At 36.3% G+C, this 21,181-nt stretch overlaps 7 protein-coding genes across 12 annotated transcripts; 6 read left to right on the top strand and 1 right to left on the bottom strand.

Moving 5' to 3' along the window:
* Positions 1–543: 543 nt before the first annotated feature.
* On the top strand, positions 544–1,402 carry LOC18596699 (dual specificity protein phosphatase-like protein). Its single transcript, XM_007025333.3, has 2 exons — positions 544–690; positions 912–1,402. Exon 2 carries the CDS (start codon positions 912–914, stop codon positions 1,284–1,286), a length of 375 nt encoding a protein of 124 aa, XP_007025395.3. The 5' UTR covers positions 544–690; the 3' UTR covers positions 1,287–1,402.
* Positions 1,403–1,669: 267 nt separating this feature from the next.
* On the bottom strand, positions 1,670–2,231 carry LOC18596698 (uncharacterized protein At5g01610-like). Its single transcript, XM_007025332.3, has one exon. It carries the CDS (start codon positions 2,190–2,192, stop codon positions 1,782–1,784), a length of 411 nt encoding a protein of 136 aa, XP_007025394.3. The 5' UTR covers positions 2,193–2,231; the 3' UTR covers positions 1,670–1,781.
* Positions 2,232–5,192: 2,961 nt separating this feature from the next.
* Positions 5,193–5,983, top strand: LOC18596697 (Heavy metal transport/detoxification superfamily protein). Its single transcript, XM_007025331.3, has 2 exons — positions 5,193–5,268; positions 5,456–5,983. Exons 1-2 carry the CDS (start codon positions 5,202–5,204, stop codon positions 5,803–5,805), a joined length of 417 nt encoding a protein of 138 aa, XP_007025393.2. The 5' UTR covers positions 5,193–5,201; the 3' UTR covers positions 5,806–5,983.
* A 1,336-nt stretch (positions 5,984–7,319) lies between these two features.
* On the top strand, positions 7,320–10,889 carry LOC18596696 (Hydrolase-like protein family). Of its 5 annotated transcripts, none has more exons than XR_001928584.2 (11): positions 7,320–7,853; positions 8,209–8,356; positions 8,602–8,669; positions 8,750–8,820; positions 8,964–9,230; positions 9,476–9,746; positions 9,849–9,904; positions 10,016–10,068; positions 10,235–10,403; positions 10,498–10,595; positions 10,679–10,889. XR_001928584.2 is itself a non-coding variant. In XM_088807503.1 (11 exons), exons 1-11 carry the CDS (start codon positions 7,685–7,687, stop codon positions 10,784–10,786), a joined length of 1,482 nt encoding a protein of 493 aa, XP_088663629.1. In that variant the 5' UTR covers positions 7,321–7,684; the 3' UTR covers positions 10,787–10,889. The 5 variants fall into 5 exon arrangements, 4 of the variants coding, with proteins under 4 accessions (XP_017979442.2, XP_088663629.1, XP_088663630.1 ...); XM_088807503.1 differs by having other exon boundaries at positions 7,321–7,853; positions 10,012–10,068; XM_088807504.1 differs by having other exon boundaries at positions 7,325–7,853; positions 9,476–9,639; positions 9,849–9,891; positions 10,012–10,068.
* Positions 10,890–11,778: 889 nt separating this feature from the next.
* Positions 11,779–14,998, top strand: LOC18596695 (14-3-3-like protein D). Of its 2 annotated transcripts, none has more exons than XM_007025325.3 (7): positions 11,779–12,043; positions 12,139–12,445; positions 12,541–12,628; positions 13,444–13,553; positions 13,647–13,795; positions 14,529–14,586; positions 14,715–14,953. In XM_007025325.3, the coding sequence occupies exons 1-6, from the start codon at positions 11,971–11,973 to the stop codon at positions 14,573–14,575; spliced, it is 774 nt and encodes a 257-aa protein (XP_007025387.3). In that variant the 5' UTR covers positions 11,779–11,970; the 3' UTR covers positions 14,576–14,586; positions 14,715–14,953. The 2 variants fall into 2 exon arrangements, with proteins under 2 accessions (XP_007025387.3, XP_007025386.3); XM_007025324.3 differs by having other exon boundaries at positions 11,784–12,043; positions 14,526–14,586; positions 14,715–14,998.
* A 134-nt stretch (positions 14,999–15,132) lies between these two features.
* On the top strand, positions 15,133–16,693 carry LOC18596694 (Pollen Ole e 1 allergen and extensin family protein). Its single transcript, XM_007025323.3, has 2 exons — positions 15,133–15,937; positions 16,084–16,693. The coding sequence occupies exons 1-2, from the start codon at positions 15,769–15,771 to the stop codon at positions 16,425–16,427; spliced, it is 513 nt and encodes a 170-aa protein (XP_007025385.1). The 5' UTR covers positions 15,133–15,768; the 3' UTR covers positions 16,428–16,693.
* Positions 16,694–17,609: 916 nt separating this feature from the next.
* On the top strand, positions 17,610–20,185 carry LOC18596693 (protein AGENET DOMAIN (AGD)-CONTAINING P1-like). Its single transcript, XM_018122971.2, has 2 exons — positions 17,610–18,107; positions 19,747–20,185. Exons 1-2 carry the CDS (start codon positions 17,704–17,706, stop codon positions 19,883–19,885), a joined length of 543 nt encoding a protein of 180 aa, XP_017978460.1. The 5' UTR covers positions 17,610–17,703; the 3' UTR covers positions 19,886–20,185.
* Positions 20,186–21,181: the final 996 nt, after the last annotated feature.

Genomic DNA, 21,181 nt, shown 5'->3' with positions numbered 1-21,181 from the left:
CTTAGGATTCAAACAAGTGAAGGTTAAGCATAAATCAAATAGTTCCATACTTAGTACAATTATTAGTTAGAAGAATTATGCATGCATGGATATGGATTAATTAGTTGTTCTACTTTTGGGTAAACTAAATGTTGCATTGTTCGGATTTGATAAAGATGGAATAAAATTTAGATAATTTAAGTAGAATTTTATGTTTGAATTTGATTAGTTTTGTTGTACCCGAAAAAATTATTCGTGAATATAAGATCAAAGAAAACTTAATTTAATCCATACGAGATAACATTAATCAACAAGAAAAATATGATTAAAACCTTGTACGAGAATAAAATATTGAGTTGAATAGGTGTTTAAACCGTTTATTTTAGTACATAGAGAGTACAAATTTAATTTTCTTTTTCGGCCTAAAACCCAAATCACCAAAACCCTAAATTAACTCAAATTCAAAGAGCCCAACAAGTATATGATCCAACCCGGCCCAATCTTGATATACGCTTAAGTACGCTTCGAAACGTCGACGTTTTCTCCCTTTGGGCCGTGAACGGAAAAACTAGATATCCTACTCCTACACTGACTGAAATGCTGCCACCATATATTTACGTTCATGTTAAGCAAACAGAACCAGAAAATTCCTCTCTTTTCATCAGATTACAAAGCGATTGATCAGCTGAAAACTCTCCCTCCAATTTAAAGGTAACTCTTCTTCTTCTTCTTGTACGTACCGTCTCAAAATTCTTTGTTTTATCCGCATTGTAAAAGATTTTTAACAGAATGAATAGAACCCTAGATCATGTTATTGTTTGTTTTAGGGTATCTTTCGCTTTCATTCATGCGGTTGAACGGATGGTTTGGTTAAAAATTAATTAAAATATTTTGATTCTCCCGTTGATTAGTCTAAATATTGGGTTGAACAGATGGAAGAAGCAAATGTCATGGATTCGGAAGCTGTTCAAAAGCCTAAAGTCATCTACCGCTGTAAAAAGTGCAGAAGAATCGTTGCTTCAGAGGAAAGCATAGTTCCTCACGAACGCGGAAAGGGCGAGCAATGTTTTAAATGGAGAAAGAGAAGCGGGGAGAAGGAACCGGCTCAATGTTCCTCCATATTTGTGGAGCCCTTGAAGTGGATGCAACCAGTGCAAGAAGGGTATGTGGAAGAGAAACTTCAGTGCATGGGCTGTAAAGCTCGATTGGGTTCCTTCAATTGGGCTGGTATGCAATGCAATTGTGGAGCTTGGGTTAATCCTGCTTTTCAGTTGCATAAAAACCGGTTAGATGAGTGCCATATGTGAACTGTCCCAGCCTTGTAAAAGTCGATTATTGGGTTGATACTCAGAGATTAACATTTGTAGATGATTTTTAAGATTTTTTAGTTAGCCTCGATGAATTGATGGTTATTTTTATGAAATTACTGCTTCTGTTTTCTTTTCTTCATGCGCCCATTTGCGGTGAAGAATGGGATAAACTGAATTTTAATCAATGGATGGACAGCTGACTGGATTTTGTTTATGACAATTTACATCTGATAATCAGATAATTAAACGATTTCATCAATTTTCTTTTGTTTTGTTAAGGTTGGAGTAACCATTGAATAATAAAGTCACTTCCTTTTATTGTTCTTTGTTGAATATTGGCATCAGAAATGCACTAATTCACATAGAGAAAATTGCATAGAAGTGAGACATAGAGCAGCAAAAGCAATAGCTACTACAGGGTAAAACTAGGTGGAGCATGAAGTAACAATATCACTGGAATCTGTTGGCTCCCCAAGGGCAGGACAGTACATTTTACTGCCCAGCATCAAATGCCTCAGCGGGGAAGGTCTTTGTTACACCAGCAAGGCTCTTGAAGTGAATTTTTCCCGTGGGTGGGTCATCCGCTACAATCTCATTTACTGGTGGCCACAACATGAGTTCCTTAGCCTTCACTCCCTTGAGCTTCTTAATCCGCTTCTTGTCAACGAAACCAGTGATTTCGGTGGCATAGCTGACCAGCTTGCTGATCAGCTTGAAGTTGTGTTCAACCTTGTTCTTTTGCACAATCCACATGAAGCCCGTGTTCCTTACGAAACCAACTTCAATCACATCTGCAAGAGGGAGAAGTCCCTTTGGGAGCCCAAACTCTTCGAGAAGAGTAGTCGCCATTTTCATTCCCTCGTCATGGCCCTTCTTCACGATTCCTCCCTCCTTCTCTGCCATTGTAAATGGAATTTCGAAAACCTTTTTATTACCCTTAAATCTTTTGCTGCAATTGATTGGAGTTGTGATCGTAAACATGGAATAAGGAAATTATTTATACCTGAGTGCACGCACGCTAATGACAAAATTAAAGGGAAAATCGAGGTTAAATGCATTGTGTTAGCCACCAGACTGGATTTTCACATCAAACCGGCCTTTAAGTTTTTAAACGTCTAAACAAATTTGCCACGTTTATTCCCATGATTAGTTTGACATCCCTTCGTAGGAAAAAGGAGGAGGGAAAAGCCTGGTATCACTACAATGCCATTTTGTTGTACACTGACAAGTAAATCACATGCACACACTACTGTTATCCGATGTTTGATTTTTGTGTTGAACGAAACCTCAAATGGCATGGGAATATTGGGGGAATTCATCCTCATAGTAACTAATGTTATAAATATTTATTACAAGAAAAAAAGTGTTATAAATTTATACATATACGTAGGGTCAAAAATAGATTAAAGAATTTTTCTGTGTCTTCCTCGCATTGTCTGCATTTGTAATTACTAATTATATTCGTTTTTGTTTCGTTCCAGCTGTATCTATCGCTTGATCTACATCGTTTTTGCTGTAATTGTCCGTGTCCGGGTTCTCTTGTTGTTTTAGCATTAGAGGATGAGTTATATCCTTGCAAACGAAAACTGTATGGCCTGCATCCATGGATCAGGTTCCTTGTGCCAAAAACAGAGAGGGGATGGGAAGGCAATTTCTTTTGGTCATACAATTGGCAACCCATCATTGCTGTCCTTGGCAACTAATACTATCATTTATGGGCAGATCTTCGGCTGATAATCTGTTCAAAGTTTATTCCACATGATCAAGCAGCCTTAGCAAGGCCAGCAAAAGCAGATAAACAATGAAGCTAGCCATTTCATAGAAGAAAAAAACCCCCCTTGTGCATTTACACTGAATTCTTTTTGTTGCTGGGAATTTCATTCCGAGACAAATCCAACTCACTATCATGTTGGAGTGCCTTATGCATCGGAACCAATTTTTTTTATTTAATATATTTAACAGTATGCTTCAATTATCAGATTTATGGAGACTGTACATTCCAGGGGAAACAGAGCTACAGTTTGATCCCACTTGGATATAAACAAGATATGCAGGATATAAACCAACAAATTTGTATGATGTTTTCAGTATTGAGAGTGATTTTTGTCCGTAGCATTGTGTATCAGTTAATTGGTCTGATGTTCACATTCAGACCACGTATGTAAGAAATTTCTTGTTCTTTAATATCAATCATTCGCATCATAAAATTGGACTGCCAAACCACTCCCCTGAGTGAATTTCTTCTCCTTTTGGCTCTTTGCTTATGGTCAATGGTCAATAATACTTGTAAACTCTTTAATCTACTTCTACTTTGCATTTAAAAGCTACCCCATACATCTTTCCGAGCAGGAGACTTTTATCATGTACTTATCACCTTCGTTTTCTTCACAATTAAAAATTTGGGGTTCAATAGGTTACTTAGTCTTCCAAAATCACCGATAAGATTCAAATTCTAAGACAACTGAATTTACGAATTGAGGAAACCTTCCCGTACTTATCACCTTAATTTCTTTTTCCAATAATTCAAAGACAAATGCATGGACTTTATTAATCTGGTTAACTCTCAACTACCCTTGTGCGTTTTCATTTGAAAATGATATCTCACTTCATCATTTGTTTGTCTAGCCCTGTACCTCAACGCTGGAAGTAGCATACCTCTTTCCCCTTTGTAATCTGCTACCCTTTTAAATGGCATACCTGAAGTACCGTTTGTAATCTCCTCTTCCGAGATCACCTGTGAACAATAAATACTGGTTTTCAAAAAAAAAGAAAGGATCCGTTCCCTTTCGTTTGCTTTAGTATGCACTGCACCGGCTACAGTTGCCTGGGGGGCCGTTGATGTTACCTGTCCTTAATGAAGTGATCCAGAGCTAGGAAATTCCTGGGAATCTGCTATTAAACTAAGCGGGCGCTGACATATGGTGTATCACTGTCGTTGTCATGTGAATTTCCCAACATCTTTCACAAATGATTCATCTTCATTAATATCTACTTTATTAGACAAGTTGACAGTACGACCAATTATTATATTGTTGAGTTGTTAGCTTGTTCTTCTCCCACACGTATAATTTGATTAATTCAACAAAATTTTCATGCAGGCATATAATTAGCAACAAGTATATTACTAGGTACCTGATCTACACCATTAAGGAATGAATGAAAGCTATGAAGGGCCTGCTGCCAGCTGGAATTTTACATTTCTATGACTGCTAAATATGGACGAATGTTCTCATTGTTTTCATCGCTAATCATTGCTTAACTCGGTCTGCTTACTTGTGATATTTGTAATCATAAGGCAACAATCTACGCGGAGCGTTTTCCCAGAAACCATTTTGACTACTTTTTTCTTTTGTTTTGCCTTTTAAATTTTTAAAGCAGGTCTATGTATTTACTTGTACTTCAGGTCTGCGACATTTTAGCAGCTCATTTTTAATTTCGAAGCAGCTGCTAGGCTTTTTCCCTCGAATCTTTCATAAAGCTTTGTCGCTAAGAATTAAGCAACTTGAGGAACAGAGAAAAGTCCCGTGGGGACTGTTTTCCCTTTGACATTATAATATTATTATATATTCTTTCTTATCCCTCTTCAGTCTTGACCTTCCCTATATATATAGGTATTAAGTACTATCTATCCTCAACTTGAATTCCAAAGAGAAAGCTTAAGATTTCTAAACCACTCAAAATGGCGGTTAGAACTCTCCCTCCCTCCCCCTCTCTCTCTCTTGGTGTGCATGCCATCTGTGCGCGCTTTTTAGCTTTTGGCACCCTCTTAAACTAACTGCCATGCCATCATATCAGATGACTTGGGTTTTTTTTTTTCTTGTTGCTTGCCCCAAAGTTAGTTTGTAAGTATTTGACTATCACTTGATCGAACATGAAGATAACGGTTTATTTCTTTTTCTGCAGATTGTAGAGATGAAAGTACATATGGACTGCGAAGGCTGCGTGGCCAAGATAAGGAAGGCTCTTGGTAAACTCAAGGGTATGTTCTACTTTCATGGAGTTCATTTTTTTTTTCTGTTTTTCATAAACAGAAAACAGAGATATTATCCACATCCAATGCTTTGTTGTTCATGATCATCTTCATGCATAAGATTGATCTGATTGACAGTATGCAAGCTCTTGAAGCTCTAACGATTAATGTTAATGGCTTTGGTGATTCCTTTCAGGAATCGACAGTATCGAAATAGACATGGGCATGCAAAAGGTAACAGTCATGGGATGGGCAGCGTCAGACCAGAAGAAGATCCTGAAAACAGTGAGAAAAACTGGGAGAAGAGCAGAGCTATGGCCATATCCATACCACCCTGAGAACCAGTTTTACTACGATTACTATCAAAGCCAACCCGTAGTTACCTACCATGCAACTGGGCGTCCCTCATCCTACAACTACTACAAGCATGGCTATGATGGTCATGACCATGGTTATTATCAGCCACCGCCTTATTCCACTCTTATGGATCAACAAGCCAGCTCTGTCTTCAGTGATGAAAATCCCCATGCTTGCTCCATAATGTGAGCTTAATGTAAATAAGGAGATTTTAAGCATGTTTTTAATTTTAATTTTTTTTTCTTTTCGGGGGTTCTTCCTTCCTAAGAATTGTATGAATTTTGTGTGTTGAAGACTTGAAGGATTTGCTTGTGCCTTTGGCTAGTATTAATTTGTTTAAGTCCGCTTGGCGCTTAAGTTGCACATATACTTGTTTCTCAACAGCTTTCATTTTTTAATAAGGAGAAAACATTTAAGAGTAACTTTTTTTCAATCTTCAACACTTGCATAATCAGTAACTATCTTTCCCGAAGAAACTATATATAACATACTCAAGAACTCACTCTATATTGTAGCATATACGTAATATGGGGTGAAACGAGTTTCATAAATGGATTCAAAATCCCATTAAGGTTATCAATAAAGTACTCTATTCTTTTCAAATATGAAAATATCGTGTTAAACACTTCAAAAAAAAAAAAAATACAGACTTCAATCCCACTCCAAATAAGTGAAAAGATCTTGAAAATTTAGATATAATATCTAAAAAAAGCTCTTAAATTATTTAAAAAATCTAAATAAATCTTTATAATTTTATTGAGTTCATTCAAGTTTATGTACTTATATCTTTAGATAAATAAATTTTTATATTTTTATTTTAGACTTAATAAGTCTATATATTTGATGTCTACTTGTTATTTTATGTGATATGATATTGACGTATCATATAAATATGTTATTATTGATAATGATGTAACATATTAAGTATAATATAATTATATAATTATATTATATTTTTCAATCTTCACATCAACGTTATTTGAGCATAAAATGAAAATTGTTATTTTACTTAATAAAATTAATCAACTAATACTTATAAAGATTTATTTAATTTAAAATAAAAATATATAAATTTGATTTAACTAATAAAAAATAAAATTTTATTTAAAATTTTTAAATAATTTTAAAAAAAATTTTGAGTATTATATCATTAACTTATAAATAATTACATATTTTATACAGATAGATTTTTATAAAAAGGAGTAATGACTCAATGACATTATTAATTGAACAAAGCCAAATTACTTAATAAATTGTCTTACAATTGATACAATGTATACAATCTAGCTGCAACTAACAATGATAACTGCTGCTTTGATTTATCTTCAAACTACAGTAACATATTGTGCTGTTAGTATTTGCAAAAGGATAAATTTCACTCCGAAGACACTACCGAAGTACCTAATGCAAGAAAATGCTGTAAAATGATAAAAGGCAGGTGAAGCGTGCAAAAAACGATGGTGACGCATCCAGTACGCCTCCACCCCACAATAATTGGAAAAAGAATGGGCCCACTCAGAACTCGCGTCCCGTATACGATAGCCAGACAAAACGACGAAATGACTGAAGAGCCGTCAATGACTATCGGCGACGCACAGATAATATTTGCTAAAATCACCCGACCTTGACCGTCACCAACAGGACACGAAGCCCCATTGGTCGGTCACCTAAGTGTTCGGTAATCCAATCCTCCTCTCTCCCTCACAGTCCCTTCCAAACTCAAGGCAATGCACGGTTCTGTTTGCCCCAAGTCTTCCAGATTTTTCCTCTTCCGAAATCTCGTCCCCCATTTTTTTTTTTTCCCCTCAATTTCCAGCATTATTATCGAGAATTTATTGGTTTCCAAAAAAAGAGGAAGGAGCGGAGCAATGGTGATGCAAGAAAAGGGAAAATAAAAAACATAAAAAATGAAGATTAGGATGTGGTCATTGGTCGTGACTCGTGATGATGATCATGTTGTCATCGAGATAAGGAGACGTTATGGCACAGATGCTGACATAGCATCCAAGAACCGCAAATCGAGGAAGTTTGTTTTTTGTTCCAAGTGTGTCAGCGGATATAAATAGAAATGGCAATGGCATCTCTGATTCAAGCAGGATGCGGTTATTCGCCGATATTCAGTAATAATAGTAATAATTGTAGTTTCAGAACCGGATCCTTTGGACCCTTCGGCTGCTCCTCACCTTCCTCTTCTTGCACCTGTTCTTCTTCTTCTCACAATTTGGATTTCCGTTCCGGTAATGTTGTTATTGCTTAATTCTGTGTTTCCTACTATTTGTTTCATTTTTTTTTTACTTTGCCTAATTAGGAAAGGATTTGAAATATTGTATTAAAACTATTTGATTTCGCGCCTGGAGATGTGGGATTTTGATTTGGCAGGGATTTCGAATTCGACTAATATTTATATGAACGATTGATGATGATAAAAGAAATTAGAAGAAAACATTACTTTTGTATATCAGTAATTTCGTTTAGGATTGAGATTAGGAAATGTAGAGAATTGATAATTGAAACATGTGAATTAGTGATCAAAGTGACTTGTGGAAGTGCATTTTGCTTGAACACTCATTTGATTTTGTTAAACTTGTACAGGAACAAATAATAATTGGAAACATCAAGGCCATAGAGCTCAAGCTATGAGTACTGCTCCTCAAGGAAACTTTGCTTCATCCAAGAGCATTTCGAACGGGAAAAATGAACCTGATCACCTTCTTGTTCTTGTTCATGGCATCTTAGCTAGGTATTTGGTTATTGACTGATGGATTCCAGTTCATCATAAATTACATTCATAGAATCAGTTAGTACTTAAAAGAACTAAAAGAACGACCATGCATAACAAAGTGGGGCGAATGTAGTAAGCCGCTGTTAATAGATTAGACGGGTATTTGTGAATCTGTAAAAGAATACATACAAAAAATTGTGAGTCTTTATGGCCTTTATTTCCAAATTGATGTCAAATTGGCTGAAGGACTTTCCTTAATGTAGCCCTAGTGATTGGACGTATGTAGAGGCAGAGTTGAAAAGGCGGCTTGGAAGAAACTTTCTGATTTATGGTATTCTTATGTCTTCATCTCATGTAATTTGTATGTATAAAGATAATTTATTTACTTGTTTATTTAATAAATTGTTGCAGCAAGTTCATGTAATACCTATACTAAAACCTTGACTGGGGTTGATGGAGCTGGAAAGCGCTTAGCAGATGAAGTGAGTTGTCAAATCTGTGTGGAAAATATTTTGCAGCAAGTATAGGCCTCCTAGGCATGTTTTCATAGCTTGTGAGTTTTATGGTATGAATTTAAGTTTTCTGCACTATTGGTAACTCCCTTCACCGTTTTTTGGTTTAATAGGTTCTGCAAGTTGTAAAGAAGACTGAAAGCTTGAAAAAGATTTCATTTTTAGCCCATTCTCTTGGGGGCTTGTTTGCAAGATATGCAGTTGCTGTTCTTTACACAGAAAATGACTCAAGTGGCACCCAGTCTGATAAGGTAACTGATTCTTCAGAGGGAAATTTACAAACATCACGCCCTTCAAGACGAGGTACGATTGCTGGACTGGAGGCAGTCAGTTTTATTACCTTGGCAACTCCACATCTTGGGGTGAGAGGGAGAAAGCAGGTTTGTTCTGGAGGGTGTTGCTTATCAGGTTTATTTCATACATAATATTTTAGTTACAAATGAGTGTTGGAGATATAGCCATGCAAACTTGTGATGTCCTGTAATTCCTATGATTTTGCCATACTGCCTGCATCTCATTGGGTACTGTCTTTAATGTTGAAAATGTTTATTTAGTGATCAGTTGTACTACTATCATCTTTCCTCTGCATTTTGCAGTTTCTAATATCGTCTTTGTTGTCCTTCAGCTTCCATTTCTCTTAGGAGTTCCTATTTTAGAGAAACTTGCCCCACCAATTGCTCCATTTTTTGTTGGTCGAACTGGTAAACAACTATTTCTAACTGATGGCAAGCCCAACAGACCGCCACTGCTTTTGAGGATGGCATCTGATTGTGAGGATGGGAAATTCTTGTACGTAAAGCAAGCTTTTATAGTGACTGAAGAAGCTTGCTTTTGTTCAGATTTTATTATTATTATTACATATTTTTTTATGCAAATGAGGAAGTCCAAAGAGGAAGGTGTGGATCCGAACCTTGGACCTCAACTCCTAAAGACACCACCGGGCCAAGTCTAGGTTGTTTTTTGTGACTGATTTTATGTTTATAATTTCTATTTTGCAGATCTGCCCTTGGTGCATTTAGGTGCCGCATTGCCTATGCAAATGTATCTTATGATCGTATCCTGCCTAATCATTTCTCCCTTGTAGTAAATTTAGCTGCCCATGTTGATTTCCTTCTTGTTAATCCTCTCTTCCTCCCTATTGGGCACTTTCTTTGACATCAGATAGATATGGTTGGCTGGCGCACATCCTCCATCAGGCGGGAGAAAGAACTTGTTAAGGTGAATTCCTTGTACACCAGTATCAAAGATGTGCTGCACTGTCTCTTATAACAACCAGCACTTAAATTAGAATTATTAAGGGAATTAAAATCGATGAAATAGTAAGTATTGAATAAGAGTGGTCTTAAATTCATGCATATTGCTGACATTCCTACTTATTTGGCAGCCCCCACTACGATCTTTGGATGGTTACAAACATGTTGTGGATGTGGACTACTGTCCACCAGTTTCTTCTGATGGCCCCAGTTTTCCTCCCGAAGCTGCCAAAGCAAAGGAGGCAGCACAGAATGCACCTAACGTACAAAACACAGTCGAATATCATGAACTCATGGAAGGTAATTGTTTCTGCTGATATCTGATGGTGTGCCAACTATATAATAACACTCTGATTGTCCCCAGACAGTAATAACCATTTCGTTTTGTTAACAGAGGAAATGATACAAGGTTTACAGAAAGTGGGATGGAAAAAAGTTGATGTCAGCTTTCATTCCGCACTCTGGCCCTTTTTCGCCCACAATAACATCCATGTAGTATCTCCATCATAAACTTTTGATTAGAAAAATGTTTCTCCATTCAACTTTTCATATGACTTGTTTTCCCCTTAATTCAGGTAAAAAACGAATGGTTTCATAATGCCGGCGCTGGAGTAGTTGCTCATGTTGCTGACAGCCTTAAGCAACAAGAATCCTCTTCCCCATTTATTTCTGCTAGCTTGTAGCCACGAAATGTATGTAAGTGCACTGTGCCAGTGCGCCTGAAGCATATTGTAAAACAAATTACACAAGATGAAATGAAGAAAATGAAAGATCTCTTATCACGTACTGATATAAATCCCATTTCCGTAGGATTTCTTTACGAACATTAAGTGGCATTTGCATGCTAGCCTATAGGCACCTGTTAACACAGGATTCTTTACATTTTGAGTATTTTTATCTTTCCAATGCTTTCCAAAGCTTCACTGTTGTGGCCATTAGTCCCGAGTCACTTTTGCCTGTGTAGAAAGGTTAATGACTTTGAATGACTTTACTCTTTCTTTCCCTTTCCAAATTATGGTAATGGTGAGTTATTTAATTTAAGACTTGATCAAACACAGGAATGGGGATCGCATTGCAAAGACAAAAACAATGCTTAATAGTTGTCACCTTTTGTAGGGACAACCAACTTTTATTCCCTCTAGAGTCATAGGCTCACGAGGGGTAAAATTATAGGGTCAAAAGTTGGAGCTTGGGCATGTAATAAATCCCATTCTTAAAGGAAAATTAAATGCTAATTGAACGACAAACTAGGGGAGTTGTGGTCCTAAAAACAATAAAAAAATCGGATTAATAGTCAAACCCATTTCTTTTACTTTGCTGCAGAATTTGAGTTGAAATGAAGGGGGCAAAATTTTTGTATACTTTTTACTACCTTGAATGGTAGATTTGTGTTAGTTACTGGTGAAATAATTAAACAAATAATCTTTTTTATAAAGTAAAAAAGGTGCAGCAGCACAGTCAGAGGGTTTGACGAAAAATAACATCGCTTAAATGCTTACCTGTCACCATCACTTGCTTTTTCCTTACAAACTCCTAACACACACTCTCGCAAAACATGCCAATACGCCCCAACTCCTCGAAACGGTGTCGTAAAGAAGCCCCATTTAATGAGGAGTGGTAAGCACGCCACAAATCTCGCGTGGGTCATTGACATTCTAAATCAGGGCCGGCCAGCCCTGTCTTGTCCCCGCGTCCTCCATTTTTGCCCAATCTATTTCTCCCTAGCTGGTCCTTCCAACTCCAACCAACTCCCCCCACCAAAGAAAAAGAAAAGAAAACCAAGAGAAACCTCTTCCCCTTCGCTTCAGTTCTCATTCTTTTTCTACTTCTCGTGAAGAAGGAAAAGAAAAGCATCTTTTAATCACCAATGGAGTTCTCCAGAGAACGTGAAAACCTCGTTTACATCGCCAAGCTCGCTGAACAAGCCGAACGCTTTGAAGGTCCGATCTAACCAAACAAGGCCTTAGACTTTACTTCTTTTTCTTGTTTTTGTGACTTTTAAGTATTTGAAGTGTGGAATTTTTGTTTGTTACAGATATGGTGGCTACTATGAAAAAACTAGCGGAGCTTGATGTGGAACTGACCGTAGAGGAGCGAAACCTGCTCTCAGTTGGGTACAAGAACGTGATCGGTGCTCGAAGAGCATCGTGGAGGATCTTATCTTCCATTGAGCAAAAAGAAGAGACCAAAGGGAATGAGCAAAATGTTAAGCAAATTAAAGGGTACAGGCAGAAGGTGGAATTGGAGTTGTCCAACATTTGTAAAGATATTATGGGTGTGATCAATGAGCATCTCATTCCTTCTTGCATGGGAGGAGAGTCCACTGTGTTTTACTATAAAATGTGAGTGTCATTTTGGTTTTTGGGGTTGGTTGATAATGTGGTTATTTGGGGTTCTTCTGAGTTCTGAGGTTTTTCTGGGGTTTGTTTGGTTGCAGGAAAGGAGATTATTATAGGTATTTCGCGGAGTTTAAGATGGGTGATGAGAGAAATGAGGCTGCTGATCAATCCATGAAAGCATATCAGGTAACTTTATTACGGTCGACTTGTGTTCAAATTGGCATAAATGAAGAATTTTGGCTTATAAATTGTTGGTTGTTTCTTGGAGATGTAAAGAGGTTGGTTTTTAAATGAACATTTTTTACTTATAAACTGTTGGTTGGTTGTTATATTTTCCTCATACTATGTAAGGGGAATTTAGAATAGTAAAATGGCATTGCTTGGTTGCATCTTATTTGCACCGGTTTCTCTCTTCCCGTTCTTGGGAGAAACTATTGGTGGTCAAGACTATGTGGCATAAGACAGAGGTGGAGTTCCTTATGCGAAGTTTGTTAGGTTCCTCAATGAATCAAGCCATGTCTTAAAAAATTATGGATTCCATATCAACCGCATCCTAATTTTTTTTACTTTAGCACCCAATGTTGACTCTGCTATTTTAACAAACCGCATGATTATATTAAGAAGCCTAATGAACATCTCATAAGGAATTTCACTGAAGTTTTACCAATGTTCGAGATATTTTCTCTTTATTTCATTTCTTCTCACCCTGTATTTATGAACCAAATGTCATAGAGGAAGGGCAGCTTGAAAAAAAAAATTTCTTCCCACTGCCATATTTTTCTAAGGAAGCAAACTCTGTCTCACTCTTTTTTCCCCTGGCTCTTAGACTAGTGCTATCATTTTATGATGGCTGTTGCAATTATATTTGTTTGATTCCCTCTGCTGAGCTTGATAAGTTGTTTAACTTGTGATATGAAATCCTAAGATGGCTAGAACACTTTTTAAATGTCCAATCTATTATCATGCCGAATTTCATGAGTCTTTATGTTATTTACTTGCAGTCAGCAACTACTACAGCAGAAGCTGAGTTGGCTCCTACACATCCAATTCGGTTGGGTTTGGCCTTGAACTTCTCTGTCTTTTATTATGAAATTATGAACTCTCCTGAAAGGTATGCATGCTGTTTCTTATGTAGTAACTTTCTAGTTGAGCTATTTCTGGATAATTGTGGAACTCCATGTTACGTGTTAAACTTGTACACCAGGGCGTGTCATCTTGCTAAGCAAGCTTTTGATGAAGCTATCTCGGAGTTGGATACTTTGAGTGAGGAGTCATATAAAGATAGCACATTGATCATGCAGCTCTTAAGAGACAACCTTACTTTATGGACTTCTGACATCTCAGAGGATGGAGGTGACTTTTAGATTTTGCATAGGATAATGGTTTAACTAGAGTTTGCAGCTTAATGTTACTTTAAGTATTCAAATAGTTATGTGAGAAGTATTCTATGCCTTTCCTATTTCTGCAATTTAAAACTTTTCATCAACATTGGTATCTTTGGAGTATTTCACCTTGCTATGTGTGTAATATAGTGGATGATATGTTTATAATAGATTACCATTTATGATCCAACTGTATTGATTATATATGGTTCATAAAATATCATATAATATTATTTTTGCATGAGTATTTAAAGGCTGGTGGTTAGATTCATGGCTTTTTATATTTTGTTACTTTTGCTATAAATAGTTTCAAATTTGTTAGTTCATGGAGAGTTCTTGGAATGGGAGTGAAATTAGTGTGACATGGCATTACATCAAGTATTCAAGGGGAGAAATATTGTTTGACAGCCAATGTGAACTTGATTTTGGTTTAGTTTAGTTATACCTTGATGTTGGAGAAAGCAGTTCATCATTTGTTAAGCTAGAACTAGTCATATAAGTTATTAAGGATTTTGTGCTTGTTAGTTTTTCTAGTAATTCGTGAGTTGCCACGAACTATAGCTGACGTTAGGTTTCAAGAATAGTCCGTGAGTAGCTGTTGTTATTGATATGTCTCTGATCTGGTTTTCTTGGATTAATACATAACGATCTTGTTATTTGTAATTAGTACTTAACAGTGTCATTTATTTGTTTTACCACAGAAGAAGCTCAGAAGATTGGTGCTGCTAAAGGTGGTGACGGAGAGGAATGAAGCTGTCTAAGGTTTGTTGTTATCTCATGAAGAAACACTTCCATCATTCAAAAAGAAAAAAAGAATGAAGTGCAGTTTTGTAAACTACAGCTATTATTTTTTATCTATATTTATAGGTTTATTTTTTTGGTCATTGCAGTGGGTTGCAACCTGTATCACGAAAGGAAGTAGCACCTCTGTAACTCTAGGAGTTACACCCACTTTTCAGAAGAGTTTCAACTATTTTCATTTTCTGATTAGCATCTGGGTGTTTTAGCTATGACTGTTGGATGTTTGGACTGTCAAGTGCTGATTACATTTTTACATTTTCTTCAGCCTATCAATTACATCCCTCTGAATCAAAATAGGAACACTTTCAGGGATGCTTTTTCTGCTTCATTTGCTGCTTTGTTCATTGAAATTCCAAACCCATTTTTGGAAAAATTTTGAGACTCTTTTCTTGCTTGGTTTTGTTTTAAATTTCTTTCTGAAGCCTATTCATTTATAGGCGTAATAATTTATTGAGTTGAGCCTGTAAGTTCATGGGCTTAGGCTTAGTAAACATGGTACTTTTTGAGTGTGAAGAATACCTAATGCTTATGAGGCGTATTTCCATCTATAATTGTAATAAATTAACACCGGATTAATATTTTAGTTGCAATCGAAATGCCCAAATGCTTAGCATAGCTTTTAGTTGAAGAGCTATACTGCTTGGGAGTGGGTGGTCATCGTCTCTACCCTTTATTGATAAGTGGAGGGCAGGAATTTGAACTTGAAATTCTAATTTCAAATGTAAATTGTGACTAATCATTAAGTTATTGTCTCCAAAATCAGTAAACCCGACAATTTTGTTAATTTCTCAAGAATTTTTAAAGATTTACATCTGTCATCTGACATCTACATGTTTATTGGTTGAGAGAAAAAATGGGAGACATTGAGGAGGATCTCAGACCAAGTCAGCTAACCCTAAGGGAATAATCAGAGCATTAGAGAATTGTCAGAGAGAAGGAGAGATAAGCGGGTCTAAGTGATTGTTCTACAAACAAGGAAGAAATGGCAGCCTCACGAAAATAACTGTCACTCAAATGCATAGCAAAACCAACTAGTAGCCTTACCCCCCTTATAAAAGAAACAAGCTCTCTTGCTTCCATGTAGTTAATTTTTTTGTCATTGAATCTCCATTCCAAAACCAGAATACAAGTAAACAGGTTACAATGGCAACATCTCCCAAGGCCATCTTCTTCCTTGCCTCGGCCCTTTGCTTCTTATCCCTCCTCGGTATTGTTGATGCCCAAGCTCCTGAACAATTCTTCGTGGAGGGGAAGGTTTACTGTGACAACTGCCGCGCCCAGTTCGTAACCAAGATCAGCAAGTACATGGCAGGTAAACCACAATTTTCCTTTTCCTTGTTGAGGCCTTAATCTCAGTCTTCCATTTCTCAAGTTTCAACAAACATATGATAAAAATTTCCCATAAATTTATGAGGTTTCTTATGGCACATGGTAACGCATTAGTGTGGTGGTAAACAGGTGCACAGGTGCGATTGGAGTGCAGAGACCGTGAAGGCGGGGACATAACCTACTCCGTCGATGGTGAGACCGACGAGTCGGGAACCTACCATATTAAGGTGGAGGGAGACCACGAGGAGGAGATCTGTGAGGTTTCACTCGTACAATCGAGCGACCCTGAATGCAGTGAGATCGACAAGGAAAATTTCCTTAGGAAGAGTGCTCGGATTAGCCTCACCAAATACAGTGGCATCACCTCCGACAGCCGCCTTGCCAACCCTCTTGGCTTCATGGTCAAGAAACCTCTGCCTGAGTGCACTGAAGTCCTCAGGGAACTCGGAATCACCGCTGATGGCTTCGTATAAAGGACCCGCATTAGTTTATGGCAAAACAAAGTGAAAGTTCATCCATGTATCGAATAATAAACTGAGTTTTCCCTTGTTTTTTCCCAATCTTTTTTGGCAATATCCTCTAGCCTAAGGATTGCCCCATTAGTTATGAACCAGTACTCCTATATATTTATCATAGTTGGTGAGTTTTTGCAACAAGATTTCCAAAGTCTGCTGTCCCTGCTATATATATATCTTGCATGTACTGTGCTTATTGTTCAAAACAGCTGGATTTTTTACAAGAAATTCATGAGGGATTCTAACATGGATGTTACTTCTTGCTTCTAACTGTTTGAGATGTTCAAATGCAACTTAATTTCATGAATGATCTGTCATGAATTTGAGCTGATAATTGCTCTAAACCTTTTAATGTATCTGATAATTAATCTCTTGTGCAACGTTTTAATTGCATATATACAAATTTTGATCACTTGAAACTTAGAATTTTCATTTAGACCCAACACAGATCCATGCCTGAATACAGTTTTTATTTCAATATTCTGCAAGTAATTTAACATTCTAATCCCTGGAATCTCTCTATGCAGTTTGAAATCATAAAATTGTAATAAATATCGAAATTGTAAGAGTTACCGTAACAAGTTAATTTAGATAAAATAAACATATTTTTAATGAAAATTAATCATTTACCTTTATATTCACGAGCAAAAAATATTTAAATATTTACAAATATTAATTTATAAATGTATAATAATAAAAATGAAAACACTTGTAATTAATATTAATCATTTAAAAATCTTAATGTAAATTTATAAAAATAAATGTAAAAAATCATAAAGTTAAAATATTGATATAAATGTGTGAAAATTACCATAACAAGCTAATTTAAATAAATAAACATACTTTTTAATCAAAATTAATCATTTTCAAATGTTAACGTAAATGTATTACCATAATCGGAAGGAAAACGGGTGCAAATTCGTGTATAGTAATAAATCTAGAGAATGTTCTTTACGCCCTTTTCTAAAACATAGTAATAGCATGAAATTTTGGGGGACAGATGGCAAGCTGTGGAATCATACAGGAGTTGATCCAACGGCTGATACAAGTTCTCAAGAAGTGTTAAATGGCTAAGACCGTTGGTTTTCATATTAAAAAGAAGAGGTCGCTACACAAAGCTCTCAAATTCCGACTGTCGCTTATTTACTCTCTTCCCATTTCAAGAATCTCTTTAAACCGCCTTAAGCCCTGCCCTGAGCCATCCCTTTTGCACGTTCTTCAAGGCTCCAAAACAATGGATTTTAAACACGAAGATCCTGTTGAGATATGCAAGAAGGGAGAAGGGTTCTCAGGCATTTACTACAATGCAACTTTTCTGGCTGCGATTGGAAGAAACAGATACTTGGTACGTTATGATACTCGTTTCAACGAGGACGGATATAGGAAACTTGTCGAAGCTGTTGACTCAGATGAAATCAGGCCTTTGCCCCCGAAGACTGCTTATACCAAGTTCGTTGTGTCCGACAGGGTTGAAGCCTATGTCAACCTGGCTTGGCGGGTTGGGACTGTTACAAGAAAAGTTGATCCTAACTACTATGTGAAGTTGGATTGTAATGGGAGGGAAGAGCATTGTGCTTTCTATAAAGTTCGACTCCATCTTGAATGGCGAAATGGGAGATGGTCCTATCCTGGGAGTGGGTATGTTGCTCTCTTCTCCGTTGTGTGCTTGACTTCTTGTCAGGTCCTTTGGGTCTTGGTCCTTCTAATTAGTCGCTTCTTTGTTAAGCACTTACCTGGTACTGATATCAAAAACATTTCTTTTTTGCATCTCCTATCGTGACTTTTGACTTGTCTCTTTTTCTGCTATTTCTAATTGGTTAGAATCTTGGAAGTTGCTGTCAACTTTCTTCCTGGAATTTTTGTTGCAAATGCACCATATATATATATTAAGATTCTTTTCAATTATTTTGCATTACATATTCTGTTTTGATTAGGTAACAAGAAAGTTACCTATTCTAGTCTTGAAGGTAAGAATATGGAGTATATGAATTTCTTGAATGCCCAAACAATACTTCAACTTCTTTTAGTCTACTCTAGTCAATGGGGGCAATTAATATTGGTCTTTTTCATTGTTTCCAGCATTGGATTCCATTCTATGTTACCTTATAAGTGGAAATTCTTTAGTACCATAGGGCGTCTTTTCTTGGAATATGCACCCATTCCAACGATATACCAACCACCCCCACATCAATTAGGGCTTTCCCCTTCAATACTTGGACTAATACTGTCAATAGGCAAATCCAGTGCTGGGATGGGCATCCTGTTTAATTTCATTTCCAGCCCAACCCAGCTGAAATTTTGCAGCATATATTATGGATTTAAACCAAATATCTATGTCTTAGCCAAGGCAATAGTTGGTCTAGACTTAAATTATTGAATGCAGTTAGCTATGTAGCCAAATTTGCCGCTCTAAGTAAAAAAAATTCCATGCAATAGGGGATTTCTTTTTGAGTTTTTTTTTTTTTTTTTTGGGTTGAATAAGTAGTGAGTTTCATTGATCAATCAGGGAATCCCTATATCATACAAAAGGCTCCGACTTTGTAGTATAGTCAGATGCCGAGATGGCTGACAAAAACTGCCATTACAAAGGGAACTGTACCAAAGAAGCTATCCTATACAGAATCGGACATCCAAACCACCCGTAGAAGAAAACTCTAGTCAGCAACCAGTAAGAAATGGAAGCAACAGACTTGCTGTTTCCGTTTCTTACTGATATAAATCAGAATCAAGAGCCTAGGAGTCACAAGCAAAAACAGAACCTTCACAGAAAACTCACCAGAAGCATCAAAACCTCAACATTATAAAAAGGAGCAAACGGGGATCAGAAGAAAGCACCAACACCTCACAGTAGGAAGCAACTTCATTAAGGGTAGATACGTATCAGATCACCCACTCTTCCCACCCCATCCTTGGCAAGGCTGTCTGTCATATCTTGCCCGATCTCGGAACGTGTCTGATTTCCAACCCAGCAACTTTGAACACAGTGAATTAATCTGAGAAACAATATTTCTGATCCTCCATGGGGCTGCAGCTGGTTTTGAAACCCAAAGGACTGCATTCATGGGATCACTCTCAAGAATAAGTCCAAAATTAGGAACCCGAGATGAAGCTGAAAACAAAACCACTGACTCTCTAAGCTTTTTGTGTTCTTTATCTCATAGGTCTATGAATCGAACATGTGTTTTATGCATAATCCACTCTGTGTCCTCTACAGTGAGTTAATTATGAGGACTCGTTGTATTTAGTCTAATTCGACTCTGTTGGTTGGTTTCATCAGGTCTCAAAGCAGCCAAGCAAACACATCAGCGCAAGGAGGTCAGCCTGCAACTGGAGGCAACATAGCTGACACAGGAGATCAGGGGGGCCAGCCTAAAAATGAGGGTGACCAACCAAAACCAGGACAAGGAAGAGGCTAGTCTACAACTCCAGATGCTGCCACAAGAACATCAATCTTTTTTTCTTTCTATTTTTTTTTTTTTTAGGCTGATAGTAAAACAAAGTGCATAGAAACATTGCTGATGAGCCTTGTTTTGCAGCTTCATGGCACAAAATGGGCTAATTTTCAGTACCTTAGAAACTGGTTTACTGTAGCATTTGACAGTAAGTAATTAGTTAGTGCGATGTTCAACCATTCCAAGTTTGATCCTGTGGCAATTACTAGTTACTTTCTGATGACTCTTAACATGAACTGTATATACTTCTTCCTTGTTGGTTCATTTTTCCTTCCCCTGCTTTATCCTAACATTTCAAGATTAATTTCTTTCTAATAGGTTGCCCTCTTTGTTATTCTTGACATTTGCTGTTTCTGTTTTATAATGGCATCATCCTTCACTTGAATCTCCAATCCTCACTCTTTTTGGTTTTCATTCATTGTATCTAATTACCTAATACATGTTCTATATATCTTGCATGTAACGTGCTAATTGCTCAAAACAGCTGAATTTTTACAAGAAATTCATGAGGGATTCTAGCATGGATGTTGCTTCTTGTTTCTAACTGGTTGAGATGTTCAAATGCAACTGAAATTCATGAATGATCTGTCATGAATTTCACCTGATAATTGATCTAAATAAAACCCTTTTATTGTATCTGATAATCAATCTCTTACGCAACTATTTAATTGGATATATATAAATTTTGATAATTTGAAACTTAGAATTTTCATTTAGAACCAACACAAAGAGATGAATATAGTTTCTAACTCAATATTCTAGAAGTAATTTAACATTTTAATCCTTGAAACCTCTTTGTGCGGTTTGAAAATCATAAATTATAGTAAATATCTAAATTATAAGGATTACTATAACAAGTCAATTTAGATAAAATAAATATAGTTTTAGTGAAAATTAATTTTTTACATTTGTTTTCTTAAGTAAAAAATATGTAACCAGTTACAAATATTAATTTACAAATGTATAATAATAAAAATAAAAACATTTGTAATGAAAATTAACCATTTAAAAATCTTAATGTAAATTTACAAAAAATAATTATAAAAAATCATAAAGTTAAAGTAAATATTATTAAAATATTAACGTAAATATATAAGAATTATCGTAACAAATCAATTTAGATAAAATAAACAAACTTTTACTGAAAATTAATCATTTACATTTATATTCTTAAATAAAAAATATTTAACTATTTACAAATGTTAATTTATAAATATATAATAATAAAAATAAAAACACTTGGTAACAAAATTTAACCGT

Source organism: Theobroma cacao, chromosome 6, assembly GCF_053813885.1.
Source record: "Theobroma cacao isolate CCN51 chromosome 6, ASM5381388v1, whole genome shotgun sequence".
Taxonomy (NCBI): domain Eukaryota; kingdom Viridiplantae; phylum Streptophyta; class Magnoliopsida; order Malvales; family Malvaceae; genus Theobroma; species Theobroma cacao.
This window is presented reverse-complemented; position numbering and strand designations above follow the sequence as displayed.